At 36.6% G+C, this 17,402-nt stretch overlaps 1 protein-coding gene across 9 annotated transcripts; it reads left to right on the top strand.

The window, feature by feature from the left end:
• The first annotated feature begins 4,479 nt into the window (after positions 1 to 4,479).
• Positions 4,480 to 15,532, top strand: LOC147291507 (uncharacterized). Of its 9 annotated transcripts, XM_086237697.1 has the most exons (16): positions 4,480 to 4,620; positions 7,130 to 7,189; positions 7,884 to 7,959; positions 8,184 to 8,283; positions 8,659 to 8,753; positions 9,435 to 9,800; positions 12,126 to 12,196; positions 12,277 to 12,497; positions 12,644 to 12,660; positions 12,741 to 12,803; positions 12,979 to 13,072; positions 13,627 to 13,685; positions 13,968 to 14,032; positions 14,618 to 14,741; positions 14,957 to 15,005; positions 15,247 to 15,532. In XM_086237697.1, the coding sequence occupies exons 6-15, from the start codon at positions 9,620 to 9,622 to the stop codon at positions 14,989 to 14,991; spliced, it is 930 nt and encodes a 309-aa protein (XP_086093823.1). In that variant the 5' UTR covers positions 4,480 to 4,620; positions 7,130 to 7,189; positions 7,884 to 7,959; positions 8,184 to 8,283; positions 8,659 to 8,753; positions 9,435 to 9,619; the 3' UTR covers positions 14,992 to 15,005; positions 15,247 to 15,532. The 9 variants fall into 9 exon arrangements, with proteins under 9 accessions (XP_086093823.1, XP_086093825.1, XP_086093820.1 ...); XM_086237699.1 differs by lacking the exon at positions 14,957 to 15,005; XM_086237694.1 differs by lacking the exons at positions 14,957 to 15,005; positions 15,247 to 15,532 and having other exon boundaries at positions 7,891 to 7,959; positions 13,968 to 14,754.
• Positions 15,533 to 17,402: the final 1,870 nt, after the last annotated feature.

The following is a 17,402-nucleotide window of genomic DNA, read 5'->3' as shown; positions in this document are numbered from 1 at the left end:
ATTCACCTATTTCAATCAAATCAAGCTCAATGATGTCAGCGGCCCACAACCTAAATCAGAGTCCGTAAACAAATTAAATATAAATATGAACAATGGCCGGAAATAGGGTCGGCTGCCACAAATGGTGGTTGCCCACACAATTATTCAATTCATAATTCTCAAGCTATCAACCAGTTGCAATCCATCCCAAACAAACCCAAATTTGCAGAAAAGAACATAAAACCATCGAAATAGGATCACCAGCACTGTCACACGCGGCGGAGCTTGCAGTGGCAGTGGGTGCTTCACCTGCAATTTCCTAGTTTACAACTAATTACACAATTTTAATCCAGTCAATAGCAAAAACACCTAGAGGGAAGCAAAACTCACCCAAACCTGCGGCCAAGAGTGGCCGGAATCGCCGTAGACGACGGTGGCAGTGGCGTTTAGATTGGGGGCTTTCTGATTCCGGCCCCATTGACTTCATCCGAACACACCCAAGTGTTCAGTTCAGCGAGAGGGGACTAACCATACCCTCAGAGCAGCAAGACACCGCCGGAAAAGCAGCATCGCTGCCGGGAGCCACCGACTGCTTCTCTCCTTCGAAACGGCGGCGGTGGAAGTCGGTTGGATAATCGGAGACCACCTTCAGGCTCGCCACGATGAGAAAAAGGAGACCCGACCGGTTCGACGTCGTAACTCCTCCGGGATCGGTGGATCGTCGACGAGATCGTTTTCTGTCTCGCGCCGATTCTCTATCTTCGGTGGTCGGTCGGCGATGGGGAGGGCCGCTGGGGGTCAGCGATGGCGAGGGGAACTCGCCGGTGCCCGTCTCTGGTCGAGAGGTGGCCGGACGGCGAGTCTGCCGAGGGGAGAAGGCGGGCGGAGGTAGAGAGAGAAGAGGGAGGGGAGACGCGGGAAGAGAGGAGAGAGAGTGTCCAGAAATTTCTGGATTTTGGATATTTATAACTCACTCATGCAAAATTACGAAATTGCCCCTCCTTTCAAATGCTCGTATCTCTCAAACCGTAACTCTGATTTATGCGTGCTTCGTGTCTACGAACTCGTAGACTCAAAATCTATCCAACGGGCCCAAAATCAAAATCAAAAGTCTACAAATTTTAAAAGTAAACTTTGGGTCAATCTCCTTTTAAAATAATATTTATAATAAATCCAAAACCCTTTTAATCTCCAAATAAATTCTTAAAATGATCAAAATAAATTCTCAAAGTATTTAAAATAAAACTTTGAAAAATACGGGATCTCACATGCAAGACCGGTTTGAGAACCACCAGTTTCGAATGTCATCTCCGGTGATCTGCGATTTCCCGTGACACTGAGGTGTTGAACCACCACGGGTCGACTTCTCTTGTCGATCTGAACTCCATGGTGCCCTCCCTCACCTCCACGGCCTCTGTAGGTGGTGACTCGAAGAAGGAGAATAAGCTTGGAAGTCAGCGTCTTCCCTCCTTGTTTTCCAGCAAGTTCGATCTATTGATGGAAGACTTTAGAGTAAAGACCTAATCTATTGATTCATGACAATCACTTATTGTTTGTCATTGTACGTATGTATGTAGATTGCATCATGTCACTTGAGGTTGCATTGTCCCATTTGCATCAAGATGCACTCCACATAACAAACTTTGATGATTGGTTCGAAAGACTAAGGATTGTCTTTATGCTTGATGGCATTGATGGAGGATTGTTTTTATGCTTGATGGCATTGATGGAGTGCTCCATTTCAGTTCATTTTGGTATGGTTACCTTTTCCCATTGGGTAAGGAGGATGCGATTTCGCATCACCATCACATCGATGATGATATGAAGGGAATGCAATTCATCATTGGCTCAGTGGTTGAACCCATCCTAGCAAACTTGAATGTGAATGAAGATTGTAGGACTATGGTCTTAAGGTTACGAAGGCAATGTACTTCTCATGATCTTTATTGACATGTATGGTCTTAAGCTTTACAACTTACTTTTCTATAGGCAAATGGAAGAAGGTTCAAGTATGTACAACCATGTGATGTACTTCAAGGACACTATCTTATGTTTATTCATTGAGTGTTCTCGCTTAGGCTTAGGTAGCTCTCTAATAGAAAGATGGGGGCACGTGGGTTAGCTGGCGGGTAGATGGGCCATGCGAGAATCTTTTCTGAGAGAAAACGGGTAGGTGACACAACCTGATTTGTCGCATTCGGGTTACGCATCCAAGGAGGAAATGACGTATCTTGGCCAATCACGCGTTGCCGCACATGATGTCGTCTAGGTTGTCTGGTCGCGTGGCTGCTTCGTTAGCGCCTCGTCAGCGTATATTAATGAATTGTAGTGCACCACATGTCCTCCTGTAATTTTTTTGGATTTCTTTTTTTCTAAAATTCTTCCAAAGTTCAAAAAAACACAAAAAATAGCTTGGGTGTCTAAAATCCTATAGACTCGTTTCACTTAGTATTATTAATCTATGACCTTAAAATGACATTTTGGCTTGCAGAATGTTTCTAACAATTCCAATACCTCAAAATTAATTTGGGAAAATCAAAATAAAATGTTCTATCTTTGAAAAATCATAATGTTTTTTTTTTTTTTGAACTCCAATCGAAACATTCTAATTTTTCTGGTAATGAGTCACACATTGGGTTCAACGATAAACAAATTAAGTAACAGATGTTGTCACCTCCCTCGCAAACGGATGATGTGCTTTGAAAAAATGGGTGAATCAACCCATTTTCCTTCACTTGGATTCTCTGTAGGGATATTCTTCCTTGCCCCCATACGGCCTTTTGATTTTGCAGGTGATGCACGATCTTCTTGACTCAGTTGTTGCTGTTGTGTTGTTGTTCTTCTTATTTTTGTGCATCTTTTATTCGATTATTTTGTCTTTTAGATTTCCTCTTTTAGGAGTCTATCTGGCTAGATTGTGCCTAAGAGCATGTGCATTGCTATGTTAAATGTTTGTCTAAAGGCAAGATTTAGTCCAAAGTTAAAAAAAAAAAAAAAAACCTCTACATAACTAGGTCAAATACAAGTTTATTCTTGCCTGGCAAAATTTTAGACTAAATTTAGCTTAAAATCTTACATATTGTCATTTGCAAAACCAAGACAAGGTGGAGCCCAGCTGAGAAAAGCAACTGCTGTAGCGCCCACATGGCAAAAATTGAGTGGACAAGGCAGAGCCTACATTTGAAAAGCAACTACTGCAGAGCCCAACTTTTATATTTTTTTATAAAATCCCCAGCCTATGGGCTGCCGGCACATGGCGGCATGGGTCACAAATTTGACCACTGCTTCTTCTCATTTTTTAATCTCTAGTGGCATTGGGTTCAAACCGAAGTACATGTAATATGGTATGGCTAACATTATTGTTGATGTCAAAACTTACTAAAGTAAAAGATAAGTGAAGTCCATTCCATGACCTAATCCAAAGTGAAGCCCAAAGCCCAAATCCCTCACCTGCTCGGCTGCCCCAACAAAACAAACCTTTTTTGTTGTCTCAACAAAACAAACCTTTTTTGTTGTCCGAACAAAACAAAAGAAGCCTTAAAACAGTTGAAGTGAAGAGATGAGCTTACTCGAACTGACATGGGATGTTTGACTTTGCTGGGTGGAAGCAAAACAAAACAACTCGAACTCTCATCTCACTATCTCAGCACCGAAACCCAACTTGCTGGCTAGACAGCCGTGCCAGGCCCTGGTCCGCACCTTAGGCACACCATGGGTTCAGGCCTGGCTCAGACCACTTTCACCAGCGGCAGGTTCAGCCCCCACCACACCCTTTTCTATACCATCAACGCCTTCTTTGGCCCTGATATCGGATCCTCCTCAGAGTGGCTCGGCTCCGAGCTAGCCGACGCCATCCACCACCCCTTCTACTCCGAACAAGTTTAAAGCTTCTAACTTGTTCTTGCTTCCAGACCCTGATGACGATTGTGAAGAGTGTTCTATAATCACAGGGGATGATGTTATTGGTAAAGGTACGATAATAAATTGGTTATCGTCACTGGGATCTGAATTTTGTAAATTTAGATGGGTGTTATGTGATTCGTAACATTATAGGTCATTTTATTATTGACATAATGTCGATGTTTATGCTGTGCAGGTTCTTTGGCCTCTAATTTGTTGTCGTCATTCTTTCTTTGTTTTTGTTTATATTTGTGGGTTTGCCTCTGTTTTTTGTTGTGTTCATGTTTACGGCTTTTCTACAACAATCTGTTTGACTGTTGTTTATACTATACTACTGCCTTTTCCTTACTTCCGTGAGGTTTATTTTATTGTAGCTTATGTTTCACGGTTTCCTTAATACCATAATTCTTGTGATCATGTATTCTTATCTTTCCAAAGTCTGTTTGAATACCTCTCTGGGACACATTGTTCATGGAATGTGTTTGTGCTTGTATAGAAATGTTGTTCTCATCTCTGTTCCTCAGCTATAATTTATCATGCTGTTCTTTAACGACTTTGCACACAAAATGCTTGATTTAAGTGTTTCTTTCTTGAAATATAGATTGTTGGACTTGACGACAATACGCATTGTTGTTCAAGGCTCATGTGAACAAGAAGCCACCCTCTGAGTCTACTAAAACAGCTTCTGTTGACAAGTAGGCAAATTTTGTTGCTCCTCAAAAGACCCGTGATTGATGCATGGTATGTCATTTGTTCCTTTTAAATTAAACTTGCTTTTATGATATTGGCCACCCCGGTTGGGTTGAAATGCCGGTATTGTTCTTATCTTTCTGAAATCTGTTTGAATATCTCTTTTGGTGACTCAAAACGGTTTCTCTTAACTGGATGTCTAAAGCTGCTACTGTATCCAAGTGCTTAATTAACTGTTCAGAGGTATATTTGTAACAATGCATGTTTATTTTGTCTTATTTTGTTCACAGTCCCAACTAATCATTGTTCACTCCCAGAACAAGATCGAGAACATCAGGTATTAATTAAAGGGAGAGGCACTGGCCAAAAAAAAAAAATTAAAGGGAGAGGCGATGGTGCATTGCAAAGGTATACAAAGGCAAATATAGTAATCATGATGATGTTCTGGGATTAATTATGTGCGAAAGGAACAAGTTACTTAAGTTTAGTAAATACAAAGGGAGAGGAGAGATTAGCTTCTTATTGTTGACTAACTTGGGGCATGCTAGAAGGAAAACAGTTATAAAAGAGGTGTTGGTTAATTTTGGTGCAGATATTGTGATGTTACAAGTGACGAAAAGGGCTTTAATTGACAGAAAAGTAGTGAGCAGCATTTGGGTGGCAAGATAGAAGGACTGGGTTTTTCTACGGTCATGCGGAAGACCAGGAGGGATATTGATAGTGTGGAACACAAAAATGGTAAAGGGGACAGAATCTGTTTTGTTGGGGGAATTTTCTGTTTCGGTGAAAATTATGGAGTACTGGGAATGATTGCTGCTTAGCAGGAGTTTATGGTCCAAATAGACCTAGGGAGAGAGGTGGTTTTTGGGAGGAGTTGGCTGGCTTATATGGCCTTTGTGGACCGAGGTGGTGCAGTGGAGGAGACTTTAATGTTACAAGATTTGTTACAGAGAAGTCTAATGGAGGAAGGATGATAAGGAGTAGGAGGGTGTTTAATGATTTTATTCGAGATACAAATTTATCTGATCCAGAGTTACATAACGCCACGTTCACTTAGTCCAATATGAGGGGAAGTGTGATTCAAAGGAGGTTGGACTGGTTTTTATTTTCCTTAGAGTGGGAGGACTTGTTTCCTCATGTGAGACAAGTAACTCTTACAAGGGTTACATCAGATCTTGGCCTTTATTGTTGGATTTGACAAGTAAAAAATGGGGATCAGGACTGTTTCGATTTGAAAATATGTGGCTGCAACATCCATCTTTTAGGAACTGCTTTAAGGATTGGTGGGAAGGTGGGGAGGATCAGAGATGGGAAGGGTATAAGTTTATGAGGAAGTTGGAAACGATTAAGGAAAAGATTGAGGAGTGGAACAAGAAGTTTTTGGTGATGTTAAAAAGGAAAAGATGGAGGTGGAGGAAAGAATTAGTGACTTGGATTTGTTGGATGAAGGAGATAGATTGGAGGAGCAGGAGGTAGGTTGAAGTGAGAGGGCAATATTAAGATTAAGATTAAGATTTGAGGAGTTAGTTTTTAAAGAAGAAATCATGTGGAGGCAAAAGGCTAAGGCTAATACATGAATGTTCCACGAAGTTGTAAATGGAAGGAAGAAAATAAATTTGATACAAAAGCTTGAGTTGGGTGATGGCTCAATGACAGAAGATGATGGGAGAATTGAGGAAGAACTAATTGGTTTTTTTAAAAGACATTATTCGAAGGAGGGTGGGGAATGACTAAGAGTATAGGGGCTGCATTGGTGCCATATTGGAGAAGAGAGGGCAAGGTGGATTGAGAGACCTTTTGAAGAGGAGGAGGAGGATGAGGAGGTGAGAACAGTAATTTTTTTATTGTGAGAAAGATAAATCACTGGGTCTAGACGGATATTCTTTGGCTGTCTATCAACAGTGTTGGGGCACTATAAAAGAGGATTTGATGATGGTTTTTGAGGAGTTCTATAATAATGGGGTGATAAATGCGGCAACAAATGAGACCTATATTTGCCTTATCCCAAAAAAAAGCGGATGCAATTCGGGTCGGGGATTTTAGGGCAATCATTTTGGTGACGTGTTTGTACAAGATCATTTTTAATTCTTTGTTTGGATGCTGAGGAAGTTTAAAGAAAACGAAATTAGACTCCCCGATTTTAGGGTTGCAATTTCTTAACAGCCAATGGATCATCATTTTGATTTATTAAATGTTGTCGTTGTTTGAATTGAATTTATTTCTTGATTTTTCGACTTTTTATGGGACACACTGAGCTGATTTCTGTGATTTTCGTTTGAACTGGCTCAGTTCTGATTTCTTCACAGTGAAAGTCTGAAGTTGTTTTTCTCTCAACTGAATATGGTTCTCTGATCAGAAGTATGTCTCTCCTCTATATGAGATTGTATTTTAGGAGCTTAATTTCGTAGTGTGTATGTATATGTATAAAATGACTTTAAGCTATTGAATAGCTTATTCGGATTTCCGCTTACTGAATTTGAATGTTCTGTTTTCATCCATGGGACCATTCAATTTATCGTAGCTATAGTTTCTTTAATCTGTTCATGTGTTATTGTGACAGTGTGGCTGCTGAGGTCAGGTCTGCGATTGATGAATTGAAGTCTGAAGTTAAAAAGGATAGGTAAACTGAAAATCTATGAACACACTTTCTTGAACTGGTTAAATCTTTTGACCATACCAATACGTCTATTGGTAAATTTCGACTATACCAATATGTGACTTGGTATATTACATTTGTACCAGTTTTTGGGTGGGTACATTTTAGTTGTATCAAATACGTAGATTGATACATGTTAGTTGTACAAAATACGCAGATTGGGTACATTTCAACTGTACCAATATGTGGCTTGGTACATTTCATTCAACAAGCATGACTCATTCAATGTTATTTATCTTCTTACTATTTCATTTCCCCTTAAATATTGAGTACGAGATTTCACTATCATGTTTGAGCCTGGTGCCACTAATATAGTATAATATTTATGCATATAGTTAATTTTTATTGGTTCCATTTTCAAGTAAGAAGTGAAATTAAGAACATCATTTTGAGACTGTACTACAGGTCTTGCAATGACCCTGGTTCTGTCTTGTTATTCTCTTTTCCCATCAGCTGTATACTTAAAAATGATTTATTGCATCCTTATGGGTCTTCAGCTTAATTGAAAAAAAAAAAAAGGGAAAATTAAAAGGTCTTGACTTCTATGCAGGGGTCAGCAGTCTACTTAAAAATGATCCTTATTTCTCCTGTGCTTCATTGATATTTTTAGACATGCAGGAAGAAAAAGTTCTTGCTAAACCAGTTGTAATATGTGTAGTAAGCAGCTTGTACCAAAGAAGCGTGAAATATGTTTGGACAGTGCTGGACATGTACTTGCAGACCAGTAAACTCAGGTTTTCAGTTTTTTGTTTTTGCTTTTTTGTTGTGGCTTCCATAGTTCTATGTGACAATATGCACCTTTATGTTGATTAGAGTTTTAGTATGATTAATTTTAATGTCTACTTTTGAGCAATTGAGAATTGCCATATAAAGTATTGATCCATTATTAACTTGCACTTGATTGTCACTTGCGATTTATAAATTGAAATTTTCATGCTTAAATCCATAATGAATACAGGATATTCTGATATGGGAAACTAAAAAGTTGAGCCTTCAATACTCAGAAGGCTAGAGCTCAAAGGCACGATTCATTTTATATAGCTGGGTGGAAGAATAAAGTGAGCCTGCACAATTCTTTATCTTGTCCAGTTATCTCTCTCTCTCTCTCTCTCACTGTGTATTTGAGGGTACTATCTCTTTTGCATTAACCTATTTTTAGGATAGCAATTCCTTGCATTAAAGAAAATGATTTATTTTTGGGTAGCAGAAAATATGCATTCCACAGATCATATCCTTTTAACTGAAATCTTTTAATATTGTCTGTGACTTGCTCAATAAAACTCTGTTTATTTAGTTCCATCATTAGCTTTTGTTATGTCAAATTTACTGTCAATCAATCGTCATCTGTATTATTATTATTTATTATCCAAATTATACATATATTTTTACTTTATTGGCTGAAAATTTTCTATCATTTATATTTTAATTGCCAGATTGTAGGTGTTATTTTCTTGTTTCTTTTCTACAAGTATTCAAGAAGTGAAAGGATATTCATTAAGACTCATGTTTTGGAAGAATACACGCTAAGGTTTGTATAAATTTTTCTCTTCTTTATATCTGTAAAATTTTTACTATTGAAAATTAAAGATTAAAGAACAACGTCATGCCATTGAGTAATATGTTTAATGCCTCATTTTATTTCTGGTTTTGTTTCTTAAGTTCCCATGGCATATGGTTGTGGCTGCTCTGTGTATTGGAGGTTATGAATTAGATTTCTTGGGAATTTAACTGCATTTACTGCTCTGTCTGGTTGATATATTTCGAAGTTTTTGTAGGTTTGAAATTTGAATGTTAGGCTAGGCTGGCTATCAAGAGTTGGCCACTTCTTTAACGGAAAAATGACGAAATCTGATTTCCACAATGAAAAGTTGAGATTATTTGTTTCCTTTCAATTGGTTCTTATAAAATGAAGGCTGAGTTCTAATTCTTTGATTTTCTTTTATCTTTTTATTTTGGTTATGACTTGTGAGAGGTTGTGCCATGTCTGAGTCTTTAGAGCTTTTTAAAAAATAACATCTTTTACATTTTACTTATTGGCCATATATAGTGGAATTCTTATTTGGTTTGGAGAATGCTTGTATAATGTTTAAACTTGCTGAAGTGTTTTTTTTTTTTTTTTGTTCTTTTTTGGCTTCTTTCATTTCTTTGGCTAAATTTTTATGTACAAATTAATTAATTGCTGATATGCTTTTCCCTGTCCCCCAAACAGGATAGTTACAAACAGTTCAACTTGGGCTGAGAAAGTCTGTAGCCTGGAGGCATTGCCTGATTCTGTATTAAAACATTTGAGAAGGGTTCATGATGTTTTAAGCAAAGCACAAGGCACTTGAAGTAGTTTGAGCTTGAAATTTCTCTTGGGGGACCACCATTGACACCTACAGAAGAACAGACCTGATGAAATTTCTTTGTAATGCTACCCTGCTATGTTTATCTGCTTCTCCACATAAATTTGTCCTCGAAGAAGCTGTTTTAGTTGCTGAAGAGCTATCTGCTATCAATTTGAATCCTTCCAGCTGTTCAATTACCCCATGCCGAGCTCTGGCAAAGTTCCTCATAAAGAGTGATTGTCGATCAGGTAGTTTTTATATTGGGTTCTCTAATGGCAGATATGTTCACATCATGTCTTCCATATTTAGGTCCTTTTTATAGGTTTAGGCTCTTTTAAGATGCCTAATAGTAGTACTGAATTCTAAAGCAATCAAGTGTTTGGGCTCGATTATTCATTTTCTGAAGGTTTTGCGCAAAACTACTGTTGTATATAAAAAGGTTTATAGGTTTTAGAGTGTTTTCAGGGAAGAACATGAAAGAAATTGAAGTTCCTACAAAATTGTAGCTTAAACTATGTGCTAATGGAGCTATAAAGAAGGGGCCTTCGGCCTATAGTTTTTAGCAGCCCTTTAGGGTTATTCCTTAGGTTAACTACTTAGAGTAACATCTATTATAGTAAGGTTGGCTCTTATTCCATTCCTTATTGAGACTGTTTGTGCGCCACACTCGTGGCTCACTCTCTCCCTTTCAGGTAGAATCTCTTGCAATCAAGGATTTCAAACAAGAATATAAGCAAGACACATTGAGTCATTCGGTCACTCCCTCGTATACGCTCTCCCTATTGCTTTTTGGGCCAACGGGAGAGCTCTATGAGTCCATTCCCTCACTCCCACTAGATAGACTATGTTCTTAATCTTAGGAGATATGGTGTCTTCAATGTTCGGATTCGTTCCAAATCTCAGTATTATGATGTGTGATGAACTCATTTTCGGTGATTGTGTTTTGGTCTATTTCAAAATTGGTCACTGTGTTACTAATTTGGTTAATTTGGTCATTGTGTTTTCAATTTTAGTCACCCTAGTCAATTTTTGTCAAATTGCCGTTTGAAATTGCACGTTGGGGCTTAATTGTGTTTCCTATCAACCCGAATAGCAATCTTGACAACTAGGTCGGGTGGCTCCGTGTTTGGTAATTGCTATCCTTATTTCCGTCTTCGGGTCTATGTGGATTTTTTTGTTACTAGTATTTTTATTTTGAAATGATGAACGAAAAGGTTTGAGGGATTGTATTCTTTATTTTCTTATATAAAAAAGAGGGATCGTATTCCTAACGTAATGATTAATTAGATCAGATAATGTAATAATGGAGACATTTTCCAAAAAATATTTACTTAATAGTTCATAATTTATTTTTAGATTAATAATTGGTGTGGTGGCATGACTCATGAGTATACTTATTACTTGCATTAAAATACTGCCGTAAAACGAATTATTATATATTTTCGCCCAAAAAAAAACGCATTGTATATTCCCCCCTCCCTCCAAAAAAAAATAAAAATGATTTATATGTTTATGGCAAAAAGAGAAACGAGTTATAAATAGCGTCTACGTCTCAGACTGAGACTCTCAGTCCGAAGAAATTGTAAAAACCCTAACGCTCCGTCACAAGCTCTGCCATGCAAGAATGGAGAAGAAGAAAGAGAATTGGGGTAATCGTTCTCTCTTTGCGATCTTTGCCTTGTTAGGGCTTAGTTGTGCGTTATGCATTTTTGTTTCTGACATTTTTTGGCGATTGGTTACCGAGAAAACTAGGGAAAATGCTAGGACTAGTCTCCTTCGTTTTCACTTTGGCTTTAAATACGCCAAGCCAAAATGCATTCGCTTAACTTGGTCTATATAACTCTCTTAGCAAGAAATTTTTCTGTAGCGCTTGAGTTCTTGAGTTTAGGGTTTTTTGTTTTTCTAAATGTTCTGCTAGAAGTGTTTTGCTGGCTTCATTTGCTGATTTAGAAGTTTTTCTTCACTCTCTCTGTTTGTTTGCCGAGAAATTTTTCTAAACTTGCAATGCACGTTTGCGTTAATTTTTTTTTTATTTTTTTTTTTATTTTTTTTTTTTTTCTGGTCTGATTTGCATTAATTTTTTTTTTTTTTTTTTGGTCTGATTTGCGTTAATTGATTATACATGTGTGAAATGCAAACTAAGTTATAAGTTGCTTCGGTAGCAATTAGAATCCATTTATTAAGTTTTGAACCAATGTAATGCGCTCATTGTGAAGACTTTGTGTCTTCTGTTTTCAGTTATGCAGTAGCATGTGATTTACCTTCCATTTCTTTTGCTCCCCTTTTTGCATTTTAAAAGTTTCTTGGCTAATTTTTTATCATTACTCCATGTTTTTTTGCAGAGCACACAAGTGTTTTCATAATTTTTCAGGCCACTGATCATTTATCTTTTTAAATTCTATGCATTAAGAACAAAATTTAGCAGCACAATATGCCCTCTTTTTGTGTCTCTGCATTTTTGGCCCTAAGTTCTGTTGTTTTCACCCTTTCATCCCTTGTTTCCATTCTACATTTTCTGTCATTTTCAAATTTGCAATTATTAATTTATTACCTTAATGTGACTCATTGTCTAGCTCTTGTGATAAAACCTCAAGATTATGCTTACTTTGAACCTGGACCTAACATGATGGTGCATATTGCAAAGGTAAACATGGAGCTGTACAATTTTATGGCTTATGATTGGTGTTTTTATTTTTGTTCACTTCGTCTTTATTGTTGTTGCAGGCTCGTCTGGATCCATTTACCAATTATCATAAGGCACGGGATCCTATAACAATCTATTACAAATGTCGCGGTGAAGATGTAGTGTTTCGTAATATTTCTCCTGAATCGCCATCTGAAATATCTTTCTATGAAGAGCAATTAGTATTCTCCAGTAAAACTAAGTTTCACCATACCTGGATACATGGGAGGATCCAACTCATTGGATATGAGTTTGAGGATACATATCCTTTGTTATTATGCCTTTTCATATTTGAATCTGGTGTCTTACATTACATTTGACTAATTCTGGTGATACTTGCTTTGATTATTGGATTATCTGTTGCTTCCTTGACTGCATTCTGTTGATTTCTGGTGATGGTGTCTTCACTGATTCTTCTGGTTCTCGTGAGTCACTGTTCAAGTGCTTGGTTTTATTTTACTTCTAGGTGCATTAAATTAAGCTTTTAACTTGTTCTTGCTTCCAGACCCTGATGACAATTGTGAGGAGACTGCTACAATATTGACAGCGGATGATGTTATGGGTAAAGGTACGATAATTAATTGGTTAATACTGGGATTTGAATTTTGTAAATTTAGGTGGTTTGTGTGTTACATGGGAATCATAGTTCTCTAGAGTTCCACTATATCATCTCCACACTAAATTATCTTTGTGGTATCTGAATTTGTAAACTTTTGCTTATGTGATTCTTAACATTGATGTAGGAAAACGTATCTGTGCTGTGGAAGCTAAGACAGATGCAGAAGTTGATTCTATAAGTGCTATTAGTGAGTATAAGTCGATGTTTTTCCAAGACAGGTTCTTCTCTCTCCCTTCTTTCCTTGCCGTCCAATATGTTGTGCTGATTTCATGAAAGCCATTGTTTTAGAGGTCTGACTCGTCTTGTAGTAGTTGGGTCTGTTTGCTTTCTTTGTTTTTGTCTGTATTTGTGGGTTTGCCTTTTGGTTTCTGAATTTTGGTTTCTAATATGTGCTAGCAGCTGTTGTTTGGTTTTCTGGTTTCTTTTTCTGATAAAAAATCTCGCCATTTTTCTCAGCTAAGAAGGTCCCTTTTTATTTATTAATCCTTTACATTTGTTACCGTGCAACATTACAATGGACTCTTATTTATTATTATTTTTTACAAAAAAAATAATTTAATTTTTGATATAAAAGTACTATTCCACAAATCTGTTTTGATGCTGTTCAGGGCTTTTCTACAACAATCTGTTTGAGTGTTGTTTACACTACTGCGTTTCCTATTATTTTATTGTAGGTTATGTTTTACAGTTTCTTTATTACCATAGTTCTTGGTGACTGTTTCTATTATGATGGCTTTTTACCCTAAATACCACTTGTCTTTCATGTCAATAGTTCCCCTTATCGACAATTGGAAGACTTTGAGAATAAGCCCTGGCTTGCAGATTCTGAAGGTTATTTCTTTTGCGTCCATTCCTGATTTCTTTTTCTCAAATTATCATTTGATAAGGGGCTTGTATTGTGGTACCTTTTTTTAATCAAATCTTTTTCAAAATCGCAGAAAAATTAGAAAAAAAAAAAAAAGTCTCAGAGGTCGTGTCCATCATCTGATGTTTATGAGAGGCATTTAACATGTGTCTATGAACAAATGTGATCTGAAAGCTAATTAATTGTTGACTACTGGGATCTGATATTTGTAAACTTTTGCTTGTGTGATTTGTAACTATTTAATGTAGGAAAACCAAATGTGAGTAGTGAGAAGAAGGAAGATAGTAGTGATGGATCGGACTATGGTGATCAGGTATTCGTATCTTTCAAAAATCGGTATGAATATCTCTATAGGACACATTGTTCATGGAATGTCTTTCTGCTTGTACAGAAATCTTGTCATCATCTCTGTTTGTTAGGTATATTTTATCATGGTGTTGTTTTAACGATTTTGCACACAAAAAGCTTGATTTAAGTGTTACTTTCTTGGAATATAGATTGTTGGACTTGACAACAATATGTATTAGGCTCTGGAGCATGAGCATACTTGTGCACAGAAGTTCCCCATACATAACTATGCATACCAGAAATCTTGACATTTGAAAATGTTGAATAGAGATCTGTTTAGTAAGTGTCTGTCTACTTGTTGGAATAATCAACTCCTTGCATTTGGAACTCGTAACTCAATCTTTAGAGCTAGTAATGCTATTACTAATTATTTGTCATTCAATTATGACGATGAGATTCTGCATCATGTAATGTAGAGAGAACAAGAGCAAGTTTTGCTTGTTTGTTATCAACACGTTTGCCTTTGCTGTTGGAGAATGTCAAAAATGCTTTTATCCCTTCTACATCGTTATCGTATTCCAATTATTATCTCTAAGTATTATTGTTCAAGGCTGATGTGAGCAAGAAACGACCTGCTGAGTCTACTCCAGAAAAGAAGGGAAAGAATGAAAAGAAGGCAAAGAAGGCAGCTGCTGTTGACAAGAAGGAAAAGGTTTTTACTCCTGAAAAGACAGGTGATTGATGCACTGTATGTCATTTATTTTTTCTAATTTAAGCTTTTAATGTAAATCCTTATGGTGCTGATTCTGATGATTGGGACCCTGAGTACTTTCAAAATATTGGCCACCCTCTGGTTGGGTTGGAATGCTGGTATTCTTCTTATCTTTTAAAAATCTGCTTGAATATCTCCTTTTGTGACTGAAATGGTTTCCCTTGGGTGAATGTCTAGAGCTGCTACTGTATCCACGTACTTACAATGGTTAATTAACTGTTAAAAGGTATATTTGTAACAATGCAAGTTAATTCCCTTTAGTACTAGTTATGTATTATTACACTTTTATTTTTGGTTCAATTATGACGATGATATTCTGCATGATGTATTGTGGGGATTGAGAACAGCAGGTATTAATTAAAAATCAAATCTGCTTGCTGGTTTGTTAAATTTTTAATTTCAGTTGCTAATTGCTATTTCTGTTACTTGGTGGAATTGTAACATCTTTTGTTCTATTCTTCTTGCAGTAGGAGATAACTGAGATGGTGCATTGCTAAGTCATACAAAAGCATACAAAGGCATACAAAGGCATACAAAGGCATATAAAGGCATATATAGTAGTCATGATGATATTCAGGGATTAGTTACATACAGAAGGAACTAGTTGGGTTTAGTAAATACAAAGGGAGAGGAGAGATTAGCTAGCTTGACTAACTAAATAACTCATTTGTTCCTATCAATCAGGCTTTGGATGGGAATCTATTGCATTTTATGCTTCTCTATATATGAATATTGATAGGCATATCAATTACTGGGCGGAACTTTTTTCCATAATTTGTTTGATTTGCATTTGTCTTTGAATGAAATCTGGATGTCTTCGAATGCACGATTTTCAGTTGATAATTGTGTATCTGTTCTGACTGTCCAGTTCATTTGTTGATGTCACGGATGGTTCGTTTTTACAGTTTAAACCTTGATCTATATGCTACTTTTCCAATTTCACATATATGATTTATGAATCTTAGTAAACTTTGTTTTATTGTCATTCATACCACATTGTTGTTTTGTATCACATTTTTTAAGAGTTTTGGCCATTCTAGTCTCAAAGATTTGACCTTTGTCTTTTGATGATTAATTATTTTTCTTCAGCCAAAGGCCATCGGGCTAAAGAAATGATATTAAATTATCCTTACACTTTGCCCATGCATTTTCTGTATCATCAAGGATCAAAACAGCACTATCTTGATGTTTTTGGGTGCCATCATCACTTGATATCATTCCAGCACTCTTTTCTAGGATCAAGGAACTTAAGCCATTTTTCGACCCAAACAAAAACCATCCTAGCCATTTCCAGCTCTTGAACTGTTCACCCATTATGTATAATTGTATATGTACATCTCAGACCCTGTTTGGTATCCATTCCAAAAAAAAAAAAAAAAATTAAAAGACATGGAAATGTGAGATTTTAAATCCAGTTTTTAAAATATGAAAATTTGTTTGGTATGGAAACTTAAAAACTGTTTTAAAATTTTAAAATTTTAAAATTTTTTAAAACTTGTTTGGTTGATATATTTTAGGATTTAGACTTAGAGTTTGGACCCAAAACTTTATACCCGATCCTTGATACTCAAGATTTGAGATTCGAGAACTGGGGCCTGAGACCCAAGACATGAGATCTGAGATCCAAGACCAGAATGTATATATAATAAGATTGTAAAGTGGCCTGAGTTGTTATTTTGTGCTCTGTACATTCAAAGTTCAAACTACTACATTAAACAGTCACTTGGATGTGATCACCTACTATATGCATCTTTTAAGCCATAAATCTCAATACCTATGCATCTGGCCAAGTAAAGAATAATTAACCTCTTAGTAATTGCTGCATAACATATAAAAGCCAATTAATAGTTGCAAGATCCCCTTATACACCCAATCAAAACCTCATTCTTATACTCAAGTGAAGGTAACACCACAAGCTTGTCGCACAAAGAAACACTTAGCAAATTAATGATGTGCATTGGCCAATTCAAACTCATAAAACGTACATGATCAATATCTATAACTTAATATCTAAGAATCAAGCAGCTGCTAAATTTCATCCATTTAAGCTAACTCATAGTAGGATGCCGGATAAAATTCCAGAGCATGAGTGAGCATCTTTCAACGTTGTTATTAAAGAATTGAACAGTGTTTTTATAAATCCTTTTTATACTCCATCACCATTTTCTCACATTTATGGTCACTGATTATATGATTAATCCCTGTGGAAAATGGCCCTAGTAAGGTCATATGGTTAGGGGACTTGAAAATTACCGCATTGCTTTGAGCTACTCTGAAACCCGGAAACGTTTGGAGGACAATGACTGGGATGCACTTCTTGACAAAGATCAGGTAATTGACTTTACAAAGAATTATAAATTTAGGTTGGAGCTTGGACTACATATATAAAAACAATATTCATTTTGGGATTGTTTAGTTGTCTTATGAAAGTTGATTGCCCAATGTCTGATATTATTGGCTATTATCATATTAGGATCATCGTTAATAGTAAAAAAGGCCAGATAATGGTGTTTCATGAAATTGGAAACTCACCACATTCCAGTTCTGATTGTTATTCAACTTTCGTTTTATGTCTCCACCATAAAAGATATATGGACATGTTTCTTTCTATATGCTATGTCTG

Source organism: Dryas octopetala, chromosome 3, assembly GCF_963921425.1.
Source record: "Dryas octopetala chromosome 3, drDryOcto1.1, whole genome shotgun sequence".
NCBI classification, from domain to species: domain Eukaryota; kingdom Viridiplantae; phylum Streptophyta; class Magnoliopsida; order Rosales; family Rosaceae; genus Dryas; species Dryas octopetala.
Note: the sequence above shows the minus strand (reverse complement) of the source record. Positions and strands in the feature narration are given on the sequence as shown.

Excerpts from the sequence above, each read along its gene's own strand:
- LOC147291507 (XM_086237694.1), top strand. The coding sequence starts at position 9,620 with ATGAAATTTCTTTGTAATGCTACCCTGCTATGTTTATCTGCTTCTCCA. Across the intron at positions 9,801-12,125 it reads AAAGAGTGATTGTCGATCAG|CTCTTGTGATAAAACCTCAA; the intron begins GTAGTTTTTATA and ends CTCATTGTCTAG. Across the intron at positions 13,686-13,967 it reads CTGGCTTGCAGATTCTGAAG|GAAAACCAAATGTGAGTAGT; the intron begins GTTATTTCTTTT and ends TATTTAATGTAG.